This window comes from Gymnoscopelus braueri, assembly GCF_963280865.1.
Source record: "Gymnoscopelus braueri genome assembly, chromosome: 19".
Lineage (NCBI taxonomy): Eukaryota > Metazoa > Chordata > Actinopteri > Myctophiformes > Myctophidae > Gymnoscopelus > Gymnoscopelus braueri.
Window position 1 is genome coordinate 34,316,672 of NC_137621.1, and position 20,788 is coordinate 34,337,459.

The 20,788-nt window shown below is 41.5% G+C and overlaps 1 protein-coding gene across 3 annotated transcripts in view; it reads left to right on the forward strand.

Moving 5' to 3' along the window:
- sfxn5a (sideroflexin 5a) overlaps positions 1–19,810 on the forward strand; it is a 29,352-nt gene extending 9,542 nt beyond the window's left edge. Inside the window, exons 9-15 of one of the 3 annotated variants that reach the window (XR_013932167.1) lie at positions 179–244; positions 3,912–4,002; positions 7,017–7,132; positions 8,857–8,942; positions 14,306–14,423; positions 16,578–18,763; positions 19,692–19,810. Coding sequence is in view for 1 of the 3 variants with exons in the window: in XM_080414793.1 (XP_080270919.1) it covers positions 179–244; positions 3,912–4,002; positions 7,017–7,132; positions 8,857–8,942; positions 14,306–14,423; positions 16,578–16,655 (555 nt within the window). In the remaining 2 variants the exon portion in view is untranslated. Of the gene's footprint in view, positions 1–178; positions 245–3,911; positions 4,003–7,016; positions 7,133–8,856; positions 8,943–14,305; positions 14,424–16,577; positions 19,449–19,691 lie in introns of those variants that run through there. The other 2 variants (XR_013932168.1, XM_080414793.1) reach the window with 2 other exon arrangements.
- Positions 19,811–20,788: the final 978 nt, after the last annotated feature.

Sequence of the window (20,788 nt, forward strand, 5' to 3'; positions counted from 1 at the left end):
GTAGTCAGTATTGACAAATGTAGCCTTTTCAATTATTCACACTGAAGAAGGCTTTAGTCTGAAATGCATTCATGTTGTTCTATGATGTGCGCAAATAAATAATCAAAAAGGTTTGTGAGTGTGTACTAATGTTTCTTTTTAATTTTGTAACCTCATGTCCGTTTTCTTGCCACTAAAGCCAGCGCCTGCTTCCACATTCTTCCAAGGATACCTGGGTGCAGTGACCAGTGCAGTCTCCATTGCTGTGAGTTTATGCTATGAGTTTATTAATTAAATGTCTACCTATGATAAATTTGGTGTCTCTCCATGACCCAAGCTTACAAAAATGTATAATATGAATCAAGCCTTTCATCTGCTACTTTCACTATTGTTGAACATTTTTGAAAAATTCAGAAAAGAACAAAACAAATTGGTAGGAAAGGTTATAAAATGTGATATTTACTCGCGAGCCATATAAAACGGGTCCACCAGCCTATGGGAAACACCTGTCTACCATATAATTTAGATTAAATCTGTGAATCATTGTCATGTGTCTTTTAAACCTGAGCAAATTATGTCAAAAGGGTCTAGCACAGGGGTTCTCATTGATTGATCTAATCAATACTTTATTAACAGTTTGCGAAAAGTACAGAGGTACAGTACAGTGGTCCTTGACAGTTCAAGAACCCCCATCCGAAAGGATGTTGTGCCAGGGATCCATAAGAGAAGATTTGTGTTATAGTAACATCTATAAGCTCACAACACGTTGTGACTTGTAGATATCCTATTTTAGATTAGCTTCGGTATAAAATGGGGTTAAACTGATTTTGATGCTATATTAGCTCATTTTACTGGGGACCCCCTGGAACACCGTCAAGATCACACTTTGGGAACTGCTGGTCTAGCACACACATCCTGACACTCTCACAGACACCTGCCTTACATGCCACTTAACAGCGCTTTACCGCTGCGTGGTACCGGGCTCAACTCAACAGCACTCTACTCGCCTTTTTTGGTTTTCCATCGGGCAAAAATTGTGGATAGTACCTGGTACTTTTTTTTTGTATCACCTCCATCAAGGTTCAGAGCAAGCTGAGGCGATACCATAAGGTGACGTGAAAACTGATTGGTCAGTTTTCCAGTATCGTCACTAGCGTCATTATTGCAAGGAAGCTCCTGAATACTGTTTAACAAACTTTTAAACTAGCCATTGTAAATGTTAAATGAATCAATATTGAGCAAATGCATGGCATATTTCTGGCCTAAAGTGTGACAAGAAATGTTTTGTTGTTGGACTGTATAGGTGCCGTTGTTCTTTTGGAACTACGCAGAGGTTTGGACGTCGCAATGACAAACACTGAAATTGACGGTGTACTATCTGCCATGGCAAACTGGTTCCACAAACGAGTAGAGTCAAGTTGTACCTTTCAGTTGAAAAGCGTCATTGTGTCATAATGGCCTAATAGCCAGGGCTGTTAGTGACCCGATCGTTCACTTTGTGATACAAGCGTCAAATTTTCCACAAAGTTTCTTCTGGACCTACTTTTTCACAAAAGCCCGTTAGCCACCCAAAAAAAAACAATATGGCTGCCATTTTCCAAAATGGCTGCCGGCGAAAGACATGCTATGTGGTTTTTGACCTGGGTTGTGATTGGATAATCCAATTTTGATTATTTTGGCATCAGAATATAGTTTTTACTTGCCAAATGTCATCCTATGCTCGCCATCCCCAGCTGCAGGGCTCTCTGTATGCATTTGACATACAGTTGCCTGGCTTCAGACACGGGCAACTTGATAAGTGGCATGCTTCACATGATGTGCAAGAGATGCCCTTGTAGGTGGAATGGCATCATAGGACCTCTGCTTCCATGCAAACAGGTCAAATATTGCATCATCAACCCCATCACAAGGGCTGTTCTTGTCATGCACTGTTACTGGTGGGTATTGACTGAGCTTCTGGAAGACATGAGACACTTCAGGCCACACCTACCGGGTTTCTGTCTTTTTGCCTTTTCCCACGAAAGGCTGACACAACCTCACATCCAGTGAAAGCGTGAAAGAAAAGGATGCCAATGGATTTTTCAGGGCCTAGATTCTTCACTAAATCGTGAACTGGTAACCAACAACAATACAGTACAGTACAGTGCTGTTCAATAACAATACAGTACAGAACAGTACAGTACTGTGCTGTACAATAGCAATACAGTACAGTACAGTACAGTACAGTACTATGTTGTACAATAACAGAACAGTACAGTAGAGTAAAGTACAGTGCTGTACAATAACAGTACAGTACTGTTTTGTAATGTGTTAGTTTGTCCTGTTACTTTTTACTTTACTGTTGTGTTTGTTTTATTTTGTCGTAACGTTTCCTGTCTTGTCTCGTTACCTTGTGATTAGTTTTATTTCTCCACCTGTGTCCCGTTAGTCCCTTAGCTCAGTGGTGCGCATTCTGCGCAACCTTTTTACAGTAGGCCAACACCCTCAGAAAACATTTGGATTATCCAATCACAATCCAGGTCAAAAAACACATAAAATGTCTTTCGCCGGCAGCCATTTTGGAAAATGGCAGTCATATATATATATTTTTGTGTGGCTAATGGGGGAGGGGGCGGGGGGGGAGTCAAAACTATATTATGATGCCAAAGTAATCAAAATTGGATAATCCAATCACAATCCAGGTCAAAAACCACATAAAATGTCTTTCACCAGCAGCCATTTTGGAAAATGTCAGCCATATTGGGTTTTTTTGGGTGGCTAATGGGGGGTGGGCGGGGGGGAGTCAAAACTATATTCTGATGCCAAAATAATCAAAATTGGATAATCCAATCACAATCCAGGTCAAAAACCACATAAAATGTCTTTCACCAGCAGCCATTTTGGAAAATGGCAGCCATATTGTTTTTTTTGGGTGGCTAACGGGGGGAGGGGGTGGGGGGGGAGTCAAAACTATATTCTGATGCCAAAATAATCAAAATTGGATTATCCAATCACAATCCAGGTCAAAAACTACATAGCATGTCTTTCGCCGGCAGCCATTTTGGAAAATGGCAGCCACATTGGGTTTTTTTGGGTGGCTAACGGGCTTTTGTGAAAAAGTAGGTCCAGAAGAAACTTTGTGGAAAATTTGGCGCTTGTATCACAAAGTGAACGATTGTAACATAAAAATGGACTTAAGGGCCCTGGCTATAACCTGCATGTTCACAGACACTCACTCAGACATAAATGCAAACACACAATACCAGATACACAAACTCTTTGCACACACTCTCTCTCTCTCTCTCTCTCTCTCTCTCTCTCTCTCTCTCTCTCTCTCTCTCTCTCTCTCTCTCTCTCTCTCTCTCTCTCTCACACACACATACACACACACACACACACATGCACACACCTACCTGACACACCTCTCGGTATAGACACAGGGACTCAAACTGAGCCAATTAGTTTTCCTGCTGGGTGTCCCATCCGCCCGCTTGCCCTCAGGCCCTGACAACAGCAGCAGGCATGGAGAACCGCCAAGGTTTCCGGAGTTGGGGGGCAGTGGGGTTGGGCGACAGGTCAGGAGGGGGGGCGGGACGTCTCCAATTAAACCAATGCCTTGGTGACGACCCCCTGCCTGGCCCGGGAGAGCTAGAGGGCAAAAGGGTGATGTGGTGTGATGGTGGAGGTGGTGTCTTATATGAGAAGAGGCTTTGTTATCCGGAGGAAGTTACGGGATGCTCAAATCTAATGGGGCATATTGACTTGGTATAGTCCCCAGAACTAGGTGCCGTTGGCAGTTTTGCGATGTTTCAAGTTTCAGCCCTTAAGTGCAACTTTTTCCAGTGTTTTTCTAAGATAGTCTGAAACAATGGGGGTTTCATGCGTGTATTTTTGTCTTTGTCTTGGTGTGTGTGTGTGTGTGTGTGTGTGTGTGTGTGTGGTAACTTTTGCAGGTAGGGCTGAACGTGTTGATCCAGAAAGCTAACCGCTTCAGTCCAGCCACCAGACTGTTGGTACAGAGGTTTATTCCCTTTCCAGCAGTAGGTACGTGTGTTGAAGAAATGCCTGAACACTTAAATACACGTCATTTAGGCCTGGGCCTATGTATTTTCACATTTCTGTTGTTTCTGTGTTGTTGTCTCCACCGAGACTATGTTTTGCACCCTGTCCGTCCGTCCGTCTTTCCGTGTGTCTGTGTCCGTCGCCCCCTCCGTCTGTGGACAGCTAATCTCCGCCACTGTTGGCTTGATCGCAGCGAAACTGTGCACACACACTCCCTGGATGCCCGTTCAGAACCTCTGCCCCAAAGTTTTCACATGGGCCTGTTATAGCGCCACCAGGAGACTGCTTTTTGCAAAACACATTTGTTGACACTACTTCTACAGATTTTATCCAAACATCACGCAAATCGGTACACGGTATCTCTATAGTCATTAAACGAAACTGGTCTTTTAGATTTTTCATATTCCATCCTGATTGGCTAAGAATGGCCTACAAAGTTTGCAGGAGTGCTCCGTTTTCAACTAAGTGCCTCAAATCATAAACACAGCATGCAATTTCCGTGAAATTTTGCAGCACATTCTCACATGTTTTTCTACATAACCAATTGTCCCCTCTATCTCAGGAGGGATAGGCTTGATTCTTTATCACTTGCGCACCAGTGTCACGCAGCAAAAATAACTAGCAAAATAAGCAGATCTACAAGCTCTTGTAGATCTGCTATTTTTGGTGTGCGACACTGGTGCACGTCCAAGTATAAATCAGGCTAGCAGAGAGGGTCTGTTATGTCAGACATACGTTGCCACAAGGCCCCCACTTTTTCTAATGTCACCCCACCAATCTCTCCACACACACACACACACACACACACACACACACACACACACACACACACACACACACACACACACACACACACACACACACACACACACACAAACACAAACTCAGCACCCCAAACACATAGTCACACCCTAGGGTATTGGACTGTGTGTCCCAGAGTGCCCCGGGGGCTGCTGGCTTGTAATTAAATTGTTTTGCCTGCCCCCCGCCTCACCCCCACAACCCAAAGCACCCTCCTCCCTCCCGCCCCTCCCTTACCCTGGCGGTATCTTTAATTAAATCAACAGGTTTCTGCAGACCCGCTCTTTGCCTGGTAATTGGCTCCTCGTTAGTACTGTGCTACCGCAAACAAATTGGATAATTACTCCTAAAGTGGCCTCTATGTCAGGGCCTCATTTACCTGATTTCTGTTTGTTCATTGTTGTTGTGGTTGTGCTTGTTGTTTTCCGGTACGGGTCTCGCATCAAAGGTAATTAAAATGGCTAATTGAAGAGAGCAAGTAAAAAGTGCCGTTTAAAATGTTCCAACCCCCCTGTTTGATGTGACTGCTTACTTAAGGGGGTAGATTTATTTGTAATAACCTAATCAAGCGGCTGTCTGTCATTCATTTAGATTGTGACGAAGACCTTAACTGGAGCATTGAGGCTATACCTCCAGAAATACACAGGGATAATTATTTTTTAATTTGTCTTTTTGAACAAACATTTTCTCATTTACGTGTGATATTTGTGGTGTAATGCGGCGAGAAGACCATTTTAAACGCTTTGTCTGCATTTCCATTAGTGTACTTTCATTTATTAGATGACAATTAGAATGCATATTAATGTAATTATTGACAATAATTATAAACGTGCACCCACATATTGCCATTTAGCTTTGCAGACACACAATAATCAATTAAATTGTATTAATCATGTAGAGTTGACTTAGATGCCTTCATTTGTTTTAATTGCAATCTTTTTTTCCTCCTTATTTGATCCGTTTGCTCTTAGTTTGTATTTCTCCCTGCCAGAATCCCCTCATATCTGTCCCTTTATTAATTGGTCTGGGATGAAAAAAAATCCCTTGTAGGTAAAAAGAGCTATTTGCTCAGTCAATTGAATTCCACTCACGCTGCGGGCCGACAGGCCTTCAGGCCCTCAGTAAAGATAAGTCTGAAACGCTGTTGTCTTAAATTAAAAAGGCCCGTGGCACTAACGCTAAACTCTCTAAAATGAGTTTTTTCTTATTCCTATTAGAGTCAAGGAGACAGGTCTATCTATATTAACATATACATTTGTGTTCATTTTGTGAATACATCACAGGGTGACAACACCACTGCTTTAACCTTGACTAGATTGCCTGTTTGTGGGGGCTGTGGCTCACAGTCAGAGTCACACATGCACAGGAGGAGAGTGGTGTTAAACTGTTAAATTACTAGTCCCACAGCTGTTTTGTGGAAGGTGCTGTTATAGGTCAGCATCTTATGCCAATGTTCACCATAAAATAAACAACCGCCAAAAACGGTGTTTTCACAATAATAGAAGTGGTAATTGTGGTAACGTAATACTGCTACTATAATTACTATCACTTTCACTATATGACTAAATAATAGTTTCACTTAATAGTTTAATATACTGTATAGATTACAGAATATCTGATTATTTTAATATCCATATCCATCAGCTTAAATGGGGTCAGACTCTGTTCTCCGAATGCAAAGGTGGGCAAACTGATTTGAGGTGATTTTAGGCTCTGCTGCATATTGCACATTGACATGTTGTACTCCAAATCCACTTCAGGTTTAAGTTTAAGACTTTACTATCTCAAAAGTGAAACTCAGGCAGGCATAAAAGCCAGATAATAAACTCTAAGGCTAATTTATACCAAATTGTACGTTATCAAAAACGCTATATTCAGTTCAAATCATTCTCATCATTTTTGGCGTGGAAAATGGTCGTTTGACAAAATATAGCTGAGCACTATGCTGTAGAACGTCTAATGGTGAAGATTCCTGTATCTGGAACCACACGTGCTCCCACCTGACCTGGATGGGATCCTGCCAGAGGCCTCTCTGCATGTTTTCACCCACTCTCACTGCAGTTATTATCCACTTTCAACCTGAACGTCCCTGAAAAATGTCAAATATTTTCCCAAAATGTCAAATTATCTCGAGACCTAAAATACAGCTTGCTAATGAAGTGCTTATTTTCTAAATCATCTTCTCTTCTACACAGCCACTGCCAATGTCTGCAACGTGGTCCTTATGAGGCACTCTGAGCTGTCAGAAGGCATCAGTGTGCTCGACGACAACGGAAATGTGGTGGGAACCTCCAAAGTGGCTGCCAGACATGTAAGGCTGCTTAAGTGCCCATTATACTTGGTTGCGCACGGGTGTTGCACACCGGAAATACCCAATCTACAAGCTCAACACGTTGCAGCACAACATGTGAGCTTGTAGATCGGCAATATTTGGTGCACGACACCAGCAAGCAACTAAGTAAAAATCTGACTTTAGCTCTAACATTTTCTGTGTATAACTGTTGTCTTGAGTTTCCCGAAGGTGGCATATACCCGTTTCCTGTTCCGGATCAGTTTTCCACATATGAAGGTGTCATATGTGTTTCTGGTTCAAATCTGCTGCCGAGCTAATCAAACAAAGCTATGGGAAACTGAAATGTGTATGCCACCTTCTGGAAACCTGGTACTACTCATATGCACTGAGTCTATTACAGGCAATGTGATGAACACATGAATTGTTGATAATTATGATGATAGAGTATTGTCTGTTGTGAAACATTGTGTCTTTAACCACTTACAACCTGTTGTCCCCATTTTGGTCATGTCATTATAGATGAAAATCTTCAAATTATAGCATGTTTTTTCCCCTACAATGTAAGATTTAAAAGCTCACAGCACATTGAGATGCAACACCTTGTGAGTTTGTAGATTTGTTAGTTTAGCTAATTTCGCATGACACCGTTGTGTAGCGTAGTACCCCCGGCTGTGGAACTCACTCCCAGACCATCTCAGAGCTCCTCAAACTGTGAACACATTTAAGAGAGCACTAAAAACCTACCATTTTAACAAAGCATTTGGTTAGCGTTTTAAGCCGGTTTTATAACCCTGTCTCTCCTTTTTAAACTTGTTTTAAACATGTTTTAATCCTGTTTTAGACTTTTCGATTTTTTTGATTCTCTTGCAAATGGTTTTCTTTATTTGTTTTATTATGTACTGTAGCACTTTGAGGTTTGTTTCAAATGTAAAGTGCAATACAAATAAAATGTATTATTATTATTATTATTACCGTTGTTTAGGGCAGTATGTAAATACGATTTTAAATATGAATGAACGCTAGGGAATTTACTTCACCTCTTATATAAAGACATTTTTTGTGTATAAGTCATGCTTTCTATTTTTATTGACCAATGACCAATATCACCCTCCCCGCCCGGCTTCCCTCCCCCAAACACGGGCCAATTGTGTTCGCATAGAAAGCCGGATGAACCATGGTGGCTTTTAATAATAATAATAATAATAATAACTTGAATTTATATAGCGCCTTTCTGAAACCCAAGGACGCTTTACAGTACACAAAATAAACAAATTAATTGCCAAAAGCCTGAGTAAATAAGTGTGTCTATTCAGTGCAGACTTTTGGTTTTATTAAACAAAAAGGACAAAAACATTTCTCGTGCAACTAAGTACAGAGAGTTGTTTAGGTATTAAGCACTTAGAGAAGAACATTGAACATTGCCTCCTCATTCTGGGCATGTCATATAGGTGAACAGTCAGCAAAAATAGGCGAACATTCGTCGCATTGCAACAAGTTATGAGATTGTAGATCGGTGAAGTGATTGGATCCAGAGGGAAAAAAGGAGGTAGCAAAGGATAGACCCTTGGGGGACCCTGATCGTCAAGTATTTAGGTTAACCCTATATACTTGGTTAACTTGTCATGTGGTTTTAACTTATCTATGCACTAAATGTAATCCATTCATTTAAAACAGTGTGGGATGCAGCATACTTGTTGACAGCCTTCAATAAACTTGTGTTTTTCATTATGTTTTCATGATAGGCACTTTCAGAGACAGCCCTGACCAGGGTGGTCCTACCCATGCCAATCCTGGTACTTCCTCCCCTGGTCATGACTGCACTGGAGAAGTAAGTAAACTTTATATTACATTACATAATCATTACCAGAGCTGAAAAGTTCAAGATTCTGCCAGATGAAAAATACATTATGTAAAATATAGAGAAAACAGGTATAATATACCGAAAAGATTCAACTAAATGAATTTGATTAAATTAATCTTTTTAAGAAACCTTACATGAATAAGGTAAATTATAGGACATTTTTACATTTCGTCGCTGTCAGGTGGAGACCTTGCATGTCCAAAAGCGTTACTTTTCAGGAAATGGAAAAAATAAGCAGTTTTCCAATAAATCCAACGTAGTTATTATTTAGTCACACAAGCTCCTGTTAATACTTTTCATTGGTGAAATATTTATGAAACTCACAGTCACTTAACCACTTTCACTTGTCTTAACTTATTTCTCCTCCAAAAATAGCAGGGGAAAAAGCCGATCTACAAGCTTTTAAATCTGCATTTTTCGCGACTTTTACGCAACACTCTTGTACGACTAAGCTGCTAGGCCCTAGCAGCTTAGTCGTACAAAAGTGTTGTGTCCTAGCAGCTATGGCATTCATTTATGGGGGCGAGAAAAAGTTGAAAAATGGAGATACAAGTTTTCTGTCCGACAGCAACAATATTAAATTACTAATTTTAACCTACTGCCTAATAATAGCGGTTGATATTTACCAAGTGCAGGTGTAAAGGGGGATACCAGAATATAACCTCCCGCAGGTGTTATGGAGATAATTTAACAAGAAATCTGTGATGAACCCCTTTGACAAAGTGTTGCTTGATAAAACTGACATCTTTTCAACTGGGTAAAAAAATTGTTATGCAATTAAATTTAAATTAGCTTTTAATATCCCCGATGATGCTGCTGTCACCTGCTTCTTTTGCGTTCTCGGTTTTCGTGTGGGTGGTCATAATATTTAATAACCCAAGTAACAAATTATATCTGGGGCTATAAATTTAACTTGCCTCTTTGCCAGCGGTGAGTGGTTTTAATCTTGGGCAAATTAACCAGTTAGACAAATAGGGGACATAGTTGATCTACAAGCTCACAACGGCCCATGGTGTGATGCGTTGTGAGCTTATAGATCTATTTTTGAACATTTTTGAAAATGATCACCCATGATGAAATGTCCAAAGTACAGACACCAGGGTTAATTTGGTTAGCCCATTTTGGGCGGGAACCCCTATTTGTAACTATACCTTTCAGGACGGGAACCCCTTTTGGGGTTCTTGTTGCTATGTACAGTATATAGCAACATACATTTGTTGTAATTTTTTAATAAATATTTGAAGTTTTTCAGGTCAGGATTTAGAAGGCGTTTAATGTAGACTGTGTCTCTAGAAGAAAATGTTTTTCAAATTTTCGAGTGAAAAATGTGATGTGTCAGGCCTCACATGTGAGGCAGACAAGTACTTAAAAATCCTTAAAATCCCTTTCATGTCCTACCCCAGATTTGAACCGAGGTCTCCTGCGCAAGTCCTCCAGGTTGACATTTATATCCTGTGGTCCCGGTTTGACCACTTGTCAACCAGTAGTGGTTAATCCATTTAGACCCGAGGCTGGGTTTAAAAACGCCTTCTAAATCCTAACCTAAGTTTTCTGCTTTCCGGGTTTTAAAGGTATAACAACATATAGGCTTTCCAGGTCTTAAAATATTTTCGCCCCCGTTTTAGGATTATTACGGTCATTTCCGGGTCGCGCGGCCATTATTAGTTACGTTAATGTTTGGGCTGGGATGCTTTCCAGCAGGGGCCTCAGTGCGGCTGCAGAGTTCATGTGCAGGACTGGTCTGAAACAGTGAAACCCCCCCCCCCCCCCCCCCGTTGACAAAACGGACTCCCCCCCCCGTGGTGGGCCGGGGCTGAATTTCGGTCCCAGTCCGGCCCTGATAGTACCCATCAGTATAAACACTGCTCATCTTGGACCACAGGCGGGCTCAAGCAAATTACTTCAAGTGATTTAAGGGATTTCAGTTGATAATTGGCCCCAGGCAACAACACATTTTTAATGCTTTATTTCACATAGGTCAGTATAGAGAGCGAGACAAGAAACATGGAGAGAGAGAGTAGAGGAGTGGCATGTGGCAAATGGTCCAGCCGGCCGGAGATCAAACCAGGAACTCGCTGTCAGGCTTTAGAGCCCATGTGGTATATGCACCCTAACCACTTGGCTCGGGTCACCCATTTCCATACTTTTTTCAGTAGAAGGAACAGAGGAAATAGGCAGATGGTTTTGTTGTGCTGCTTTAAAGACTAATTTATACTTTGTCAATCGTGATGCTCACCAAAAAATAACTGACTTGGAAAATAACTGATGGGTTGAGCGACATGGTCACATGTACTGAAGTATGTATTTGGCTTAAGGCTCCATCTTTCTTTGAATGAGTCTACAAGCTCCCCAAGTTCCCTCAGGAATTGGTTCCATCAAAATCCTACTTCCATTCTTCAAATTCACACAATACTGCTGGAGGAGCTTCCCTGTACCACGGCGGCACAGTCTTAAACAACTGTTGGAGCAATTAAGCGTTGGTTTCGTGCTCAAGGGCAATTGGGCAAGATGTTAGTGGGCAGTGTAACTTATTTGTTTATCTTGATGTCTACCATCTCATAGTTTCCCGGCAAATCCAGTGATCTAAACGGCTCCTACAGCATAACTGCTGGCTGTTTCAGCATGTCACGTCCATTACCTTTATCCCAGACGTTGTCATTATTTCATATACCTGTAAGCCCACCGACTACCTGACCGTTTTAGACTGGATTGACTCGGCCCTTGTTTGATGTGACTGTAATGATCCATTTAACAATGCATTGTGTTTATGTGGAAACGTCCCGTGATAGACGGCCTAACTGTACCTGCGGAGGTGCCGAGGAATGTGGCCATCTTTGAGAGCCTCTGACAGCAGCTGTCGCGATGGCGGCACTGACTGGCCAGGTGTGTTTAGGATTCCTAGCACTTGAATGATTGAGCCAGGGGGGAGGGGGACAAGAGAGAGTAGAAAAGGGAAAGCCTGGAGTGAGTTTTGGTGTGTGTGTGTGTGTGTGTGTGTGTGTGTGTGTGTGTGTGTGTGTGTGTGTGTGTGTGTGTGTGTGTGTGTGTGTGTGTGTGTGTGTGTGTGTGTGTGTGTGTGTGTGTGTGTGTGTGTGTGTGTGTGTGTGTGTGTGGCTGCAGGTGAATTGTGTATTGCTCAGCCGTCCTCCATGTCAGCTTGCCTTCACTGGCTTTCAATGGAGCGAGAACAAGGGGACAGAGTGAGGTACCTGGACGGCCCCCCAGTGATGGATTACATCGTTGAGAGCTGTGTTGGGGCAATGACTGCAAAACCCCCTCTCTGTCTTTCTCTCTCTCGTGCATCTAGTATAGCTGTGAGATCTGGTACTCTTCATATTCTCACCTAGAAGCAACTTGTATTTTCATTTCTTTGTAACCTTTGCATTTCAACCTGGCGTCCTTACTTTAGCCAATAGGCAAACATTTTCAGAAATATTCTACAAGCTCACAACAAGCCATGTGGACCATAGGTGAGGCAGCCGATGTACAAGTACACCCCCTAACATGACACAAGTATGTCATATAGGTATAGGGACTTAACCCCAATACAACCCTCAATGCTGAGTGCAGAGCATGGAGGTAATGGCTACCAATTATTTATAGTTTTTATACTTTGGTATGACTCTGCCAGGGATTGAACCCCTAACCTCTCAATCTCAGGGCGGACACTCTAACCAGATGGTCACTGAACAGGTGACACTTTGTGAGTTTGTAGGTTATATTTGAAGTATATTGGGCTTTTCAACCTCTTGCTAAGGCTTTTGAAACTCAGACGCAAGTGTGTGCGTGTGTGTGTGTGTGCGTGCGTGCGTGCGTGGGTGTACCCCATCCTCCATCTCTTCTCCCCAACCACCCCTCAGTAACCCACCCTGTGCCCCTCACATACCTTGCAACTTTTTCCCATTGACTTTTCTGTCTGTATTCCCTCTAAATGTGTGTCTGTTCGTATGTCTGCATTTGTGTGTGTGTGTGTGTGTGTGTGTGTGTGTGTGTGTGTGTGTGTGTGTGTGTGTGTGTGTGTGTGTGTGTGTGTGTGTGTGTGTGTGTGTGTGTGTGTGTGTGTGTGTGTGTGTGTGTGTGTGTGTGTGTGTGTGTGTGTGTGTGTGTGCGCGTGCGTGTGTGAGTAGGCTAATTAAACCATGGCAGCCATATGTGTTAATGAGCTCCCTCATTAGGCAGTAGCTCTCCTCGTTAAGGAGAAGAGGCGTTGCTTGTAGGAGGAGGAGAGAGAGCAGAGAGGGCCTATCTGGAGCGCCCGCTGAGCACGCTGTCCCACACTCTGAACAGGGGATTAATGTACGAAGGGCCAGGAAGAAGGCAAAAAGTGAGAGGGGGGGAGGGAGCGAGAGTGGGATGGAGATGAGAGCATATCACAGACCAAAACCATGCGCCTCCAAAAAGGATGTTTTTTCTGAGGAAGGAGAAAATAATGAATGTTTTCCAACTGGTGGCCATGTTTTGGGCAAGTTATACAATGGAGTATAAACAGCTTTTAAAAGGCCCAAGGGGTCTGAATGTCACTCAGCACACACAGGCAACCAGGGAAAGATTTATTGAAAGAAAAAGAGAAACATACCAAAACTTGTTTAACTTGCAAATTTGACTTGCATATCAGACTCTTAAAAGAGGTCACTTACAGTATATAGGGTGTGAATCCATTCTGATGCTGTGGAATCAGCGCAATCTCATCAGTGCATTTAGTTATTTTGTAATTTTTGAACGACACTTGGTACGCCCGGTGTCAAGAAACAGAAACCTTATTACTTTGTAATAACATTAATATATTTTTGTAAGATACAGTAGCATGTGATGTGTCAAATATGATGGTTTCCTATCACAGTGTGACCTAATTGCTAACAAGCTAACAAGAGGATGAAGTGACACTTTGTTTGTTCTCCAAACAAGCCACATCATCACATTTTGCCATTACTTTTCCTGTCTTCAACCATACCGCTCAGACAAACTGTCACTTCAGCTAGAGCATCAGGTGTGCGCTCTGTGCACTTTCATTCCCATTGCGCAACACCGCACATAAACAAAATATTTCAAGCCCTTAACAATCAATATTTCATTTCAAAATAGTAGTTTCGAAACAGTTCAAAACATCTCTTAAATTTGATTGAGGAAATATTGTTTAAACATATTTTTGATTTAATACTTTTTAAACGTTTTTAAACATTCACCCATGGACCACCTGTAATTATGCCGAATGTGTGATACAGCAGTTACTGTTGTGAGAAACTCAGCAAGCTGTCAATATGTCTGCTCACAAGTGCAAGACAAATCTGTTGTACTTGATTCCGTTTCCTTCTCCATTTTTGTCCCTCTAGGCTTCCTCTACTTCAGAGGCATCGGAGGCTGGTCCTTCCCGTTCACAGCCTGGTGTGTCTGGCTGCCTTCGGTTTGGCTCTACCTCTGGCCATCAGCCTCTTCCCACAGATGTCCCAGGTCCTCCTTCACAACACCTCTCCTCTGTCCAACAATGCTATGTTGCTCTACTTCACTGGTTCTTAAGCTTTTTAAAGTCCCCCATAACTCTGAGAGCGTATAAATGGAACCCACTCAATTAATCTGAGATCCCTAGACTCCACTTTGAAAACTACTGCTCTACTCTCAGTGGTTCTCAAACATTTTCATGTCAAGGACCCCCCAAATCTGGCCGCAGACCCCCATAAGAGAAGATTTTTTAAATATTTTTTGAAAGTCTACAAGCTCACAACAATCATATTAAACCACAGAAAGGGCACAGTAAGACTTAAGTACAGTAAATATAAGGGCACAATAAATAAAACAGCTCTACGTATTACACCTTTTACCCTGCTTTATTTTTAAAACTTTTTGACGATCGCCTCACTCGCTCAGCTCTGCTGTCAATCCCACAAGCCTTTGCGCGGCATTGCCTCCTGCTTCCATAGAAAATTGAAAAGGCAGCATTTAAACAAACACGAAGATGTTGAAGCCCACAATGCAGTGATGTGGCCATTCAGCCACTTGCTTCGCTCCTGCCTAACAACAGCGATCCTGGTTCATCCTCGAGTGTCCTGAATTTGGCCTTGTAAACCTGATGGCACAAAGGACTGTTCAAGTCGCCATTGGACAGGGTCACACACTGTTATTAGGCTCTTAATCTAATGGTGATAAACTGTTGAAAGTTTGCGAGGAAGATGACATAGGTGAGGCATAGAGAAAAAGGAGTGTTGGGATTTGATCCTGGCCTGTGCGTGGGTCCAGAGATGAGGGGCTTCACTTTTACTATTTTTTCTCAGACCTGCGCATCCTAGTATGGTCATTTATGTCAGCGATGATGACAATGATGATGATAGAAAGATCTCTTGCTTAATGTGTTACTGAAGTAAAAAATATGCATGATATATACGTATATATGTTTATAACGTGACCCTTACCATTATCCATCATGTAACACAAGATAAATTATACACAGCCTTCATTGCTTTGCTTAGGTCTGCTTCCTCCATTGGTTTCAGTGACTGATGTTGATGACTGAAGTCTTATGACCCCTTTAACGTTAACTAGTGGAGCTTTACTGAGACTCTACCTTAATGAGCCGTGACTTTGGCTTATCCCTCTGCATTATGATCTTTCCATGCATTGCACAGAGCTCCTACTGCCTGGCAGCCACTCGGGGCTCATTTATACTTCGTCGCAAAAAACTGTGTCGCTCGACAAAAATAACAACAATAATAATAATAATATTCAACTTACAATCATTTATTTTTGACAAGTGACACAGTCGTGCCATGAAGCATAAATGAGGCTTCAGCCATTGAAGCAGTCGACACTAGCGGGCAGAATCTAACTTTAGCATCAATGCATGTCATTCAACTCAACAGGAGGGGCTGTGACGACTTCACTTCTTCCTCCGTGTGTCTCTCGCTTTCTCTCCGTCTCTCTCCCTCCCTCCCATTCCTCTTTGTCTCTCTGCCAACTGACTTGCTGACATGAGCCTGCCAGCGCTGGCTTTAAAATGTTTAGGATTTAATTACCGATGGAAATAACTCAGACAGCCATATGGCAAAAAACTTCAGACATATGTGCCGCCAACAGTCCTGTGAAAGGCAGGCTCCTCGTTCTGTAGCTAGTTCCTTGTTTTTCTCCTGCTAGTCCTTTTTGCACTTTTTTTTTGCGAGGATACCAGACGATAAAAAAAAAGAACTCCCTCCCCCCAAAAAAGCAATATGAATCCCCCCACTCTTCTTGCTCTGCTCCCACCGCTCTACCCCACCTACTCTCAATTTGTCCCACTTCCATGTTTCACACCTACCAAGATGTCTTGATTAGAATTCTGCCTCGGAGTCACAGCCATCTGTCTCTGGTTCAAATATTAGGAGTTGCTAGGCTCAAAATTGGACTTTAATCTGCCAAATTGGCTGCCTTGTCCTTATTAGCAGCAAAAGCAGAATATTAAAGGCCTTTAATGAAACATTTAGTCTATAAATGAAACTGTTGCATATATTTAAGCAGCAATGTATGGAGATTACATATGTCTGTCACATTGTATATGTAAACATGCTGTATCTGACACATCTACATGCCAAATATTATTTTATGCACTATTGACTTATTTTTTTCTGTCCCCCACAGATCAATGTGAGTCAACTGGAGCCAGAGATTGCCATGGCAACTGATTGTAAAATTGTGACATACAATAAGGGGCTTTGAAGGATCCATTTTGCCAAAACATGTAGGATGTGTCTGCAACGCAACGCATGTGTATGCAATGGAAGTTGGCATAGACCCATGCTAAATACAGAGCATCACTTAATCAGGTAAATGAATGGAAATAAATGTTTTTGTCATTTAGGGCAATAAACCCAGATGATGTTATATACAATAATGTGTACAGTTATGTTTAGACTGAAATTGATGCCAAAGAGATAAGAGTAAGAATCTGGCATATTCTCATTAACGCACAATTAGTAATTATTATAGTAGACACCATTTTACCTTATATAACCATATAACGTGCTGCTAATTATAATATTATATAATATTAATATTATATAATATTAATATTACTACATTGACAGAGTGTTTAAAAATATATATGTTTATAAAAATGTTTCACTATTATAAAGTAGGAAACTGCTCATAACTACAGCATGTGTTGTTTTATAACCAGTGAGTGGACCAAAAATAAACCTCTGAAGCAGAGGAAATCAACACAAACTGTAGATTATGTTCTCAAGTTTTAGGATTTCACTGACAAAGTTTGGCTTCTGCCAGTTCAGGTAAACTGAGTCATTCAAGAACTTAAATCCGAGGGTACACCTTGATGTGATGCACTGTGGAAACTGTAGGTCAATCAGGGTTTAGTTTCAAGTGAAAAGATTTACCTTCATTTGAGTGACTTCCAAAAAACAGCCAGGTGAAAACTAAGGAAGCCCATTCCTGCCCATTGAATAAAAATAAGCCCTGAATTCGCCCCACAATCTCACAATTAAGAATTCATAATTATGAGACTTTCACACAATTGTGACTTTAATCTCAGAGGTCAGTTTTCTTGTTGCAACTGCCCACCTCACAAAGGTCTGAGTTGCAATTGTAACAAAAAAAAAGACATAGTCTAATAACGGCTTAGCTCCCATACTGGAGCTAGTATAGAACTTCATATGGCCAGCGTGTGATGTCAGTCATCTGCACGTTCTATCTATTAATGACATATGACTCCAAATTTTCCTTATCCGATCCCCTTTGAAATTTTAAGTTCATTATTTGAGAAAAGAAAATGCGTGGATGTACTTCGTTCTAATCGGTCCAGCCTTTTTTTTATTTGTATTCAGTTGTTAGAATTAGCTTCCATAGAAAACTGCTGAAGGTCTATGAAAGGCATTGGTATTTTCAAACTCAGACAACTACAGATGTCCAGACACGCAAGTCTTAAGTTGATTTGGTGTTATTATAGCCTTCGAATCACATTTCTGTGCTTAGCCATGGGTTTTATGGCCATAGTCTTCTCCCTATAGCACTGACCTCATTGTTTTAACAATCTTTGTGTATGTAATCATGCCTGATTCATGTCAACTTTCTCGCATGAGATGCTATCTTTTGCTGTAATCTGTGTGATTAGTTTGTTTGCTTGGTTGTCAAGGGGACACGGCACGCTAGGTTGCGGTTCAGGCCAACCTGACAAGACACCACATGATGGTGGATCATTGGAAGACGCTACACAGTAAAATCCTGAGTTTTAGATGGATAAAATCACACTAAGGACTGTGTTTTGTACAGTGGGTGTGAGTAGTGGCACACAGTGCTAAAGTGCTAGTGCTGAGACTAATTAAATTAAACCTACTTATAAAACATGGTTCATGCAAGTCATTATTGACAAGTGTTTTGTTTATGTTGTGAGCATTTGACAATAGCATTTTCTATTATGACAATTGAAGAATAAGTTACCCTACCTTTACCATATTTTCTAATTGATGAGTTTCACACCGATATGCTTTACATTAATTATATTAAATATCTGGTTCATTGCTCAATGTTTCAAAAACTGAATATCTAAAAAATGATTCAGTTTTTCTCTTTAAGCAAAGGTCAGTTAACTGTACTAGTACAGTAGCTAAATAATCATCAAGTAATAATCCACGTGTTGGTCTTTTTAATGTCAGGCAATGATTTTGTCAGAAGTAGGCGTCTTTAAAAAAAAATCTAAACTAAATTCGATCAAATAAAAACTCAAATTTTGCCGTGTATGTCATTTTTAATCCAGTGTTCTGCTGCATTAAAGTAACCGGATCTGCTCAAAGAATGCTTGGACAGTTTGATAGGTCAGTAAAATGTGCATCCGTGTAATTTTACTAGTTAGAATCCCTGTTGTTCAATCAAATCTCATGTGGTTTTCAACACCTTCGCTCACTGCTGTACATCAAGCGCTGATGCCATGGCTCCATCCCCCGCTACCTCACAACACATCCTCCCTAGCCTCCTCTGTGTTCCTCCTCGGGAGAGAAGTGTTGTTTGTTCATTTTGCATTCCTGCTCCCTCGTAGTCCACCTCCTCCTCCTCCTCCTCCTACAGCTCCTGTGCTCTGTACTCCCCTCTCTGCTGACTCAGGTGACAGGAGACGCAACGTTTGGGGAGACAAGTGTGACTTTCGCCTAATTGTTTCCTTAACAGACAACTCTGAGAGGTGTGGTTCTTGTTAACCATGCACTTACCTCTCCAAGGTGTGATTGGAAATCACATCTGTCTGTTTGTAAAGGGGGAAGACTACAAGTCCCCAAGTTTCATGCTTGTGAGCTACTGTACTGCTAAAGATCCCTCTTTGGTGCTGTTTGTTTGAACAATAAGGAATGCAGAGCTTTTTAACCACGTATTTGCACCTGCAGGGCGTATTAGATATCCAGGAAACTCAAAACAAGGCATCCGGCCCCTTTTGGAAGCACAGATGTCTCTAGTATTGTGGGCCGGTGTGCTTTTTCTAAGAGAATGGTAGCACTGACGTTTTTAGCACGCCCGGACTGTTTTTACCCCTTTTCCTCACTGTCCCTGTGGCCTCTTAGCTTAGCTTACCAAACAAAGATGTCAAGGTCAGACATCAGGGGTCGTGCCTCAAGCCTCGGGGGAGGGGGGCATTAAAGCAGACATTCCTTCCGTTTTCTCATGACAGGCGATTACTGAGGCGCTCTGTGAAAAGGAGTCCCTCGCCTCCAAACAATAGTTAACTACTTTCGCCTTTTTTTTTTTTTTTTTTAGGTCATCCCCCCACCCCCAAGGCTGAGAATTAGCTTGCGTTCCCCCTTTCCCTTGGAAGTGAAGAGTCCACTACTCTGGGTAATGCACCTGACACCTGCCCAAAGCCCCCATTTCCTGATTCTCTCTCCTCAGTGTTGTTGACATGTCATATCAAGAGCACTCGAGTGACATACGAAAACATTACGTCTCCCACGAGAAAAACTTTAAGCATAATTTCCCTTTTGATTTTTTTTATTATTCCTAAACCATTTTTTTGTTTTGTTTTGTTATCACACATGTTTTATTTGTTTTTCTTGAAATTTGTTTTTTCATATGTTTTATACTACATGGTTTTCAATTAAATCTGCAAACTTTCAACAAATGAAGAATAGGAGGCCGGTGATCAACAGCTCCCCACACCCGAGTACACACACACACACACACACACGCACGCACGCACGCACGCACGCACGCACACGCACCCACACACGCACACACTTCACCAGTAGACGCATCTTTCATCTGTAAAGACTTCTGCCCTGTGTGTGTTTGTATTAATGACATCTCTAAGCAGCATGTTTTCAACCAACATAATTCACCGTGGTTGTTCTTTAGCCCATTATGCTTAAGACAGCATTAATAACATTCTTGGCTGTAATATAAATGAATTGAGTCATGACATAAACACCTCGGTTGTTCTTTTTAGCCCAAACAGTGGTCTATATGCACTAGCTTGTATATGGTATGTTGTTAACATTGCTTTGTTCTTTTGTTGACATAAATTCTACTCTTTTATGTGGTGGAAAATATGAAATAGCTTCCTCTTAACACCAGGGGGCTCTCTATCAGTGTCTTTATCTGTCCCAGAGAGTCATGCACAACTGTTAATGAACAATCTATCTTTCTGTGGTTGGATAATGGTCTGGAGAATCCTCATCAGGAAGTGTCTTGGAGCAATGGAATATCTGTGGCCACCATAAGGGCAGAATCTGTGTACCGGTGTTATAATTCATTCCGCGAGTTCATTCATGTCCTGTTTGTGACCATATCCCAGCATGGCAGAGTTACTTGGATCAAGTCGATATAATTCAAAATAAAATTACTTTCACAATATTGTT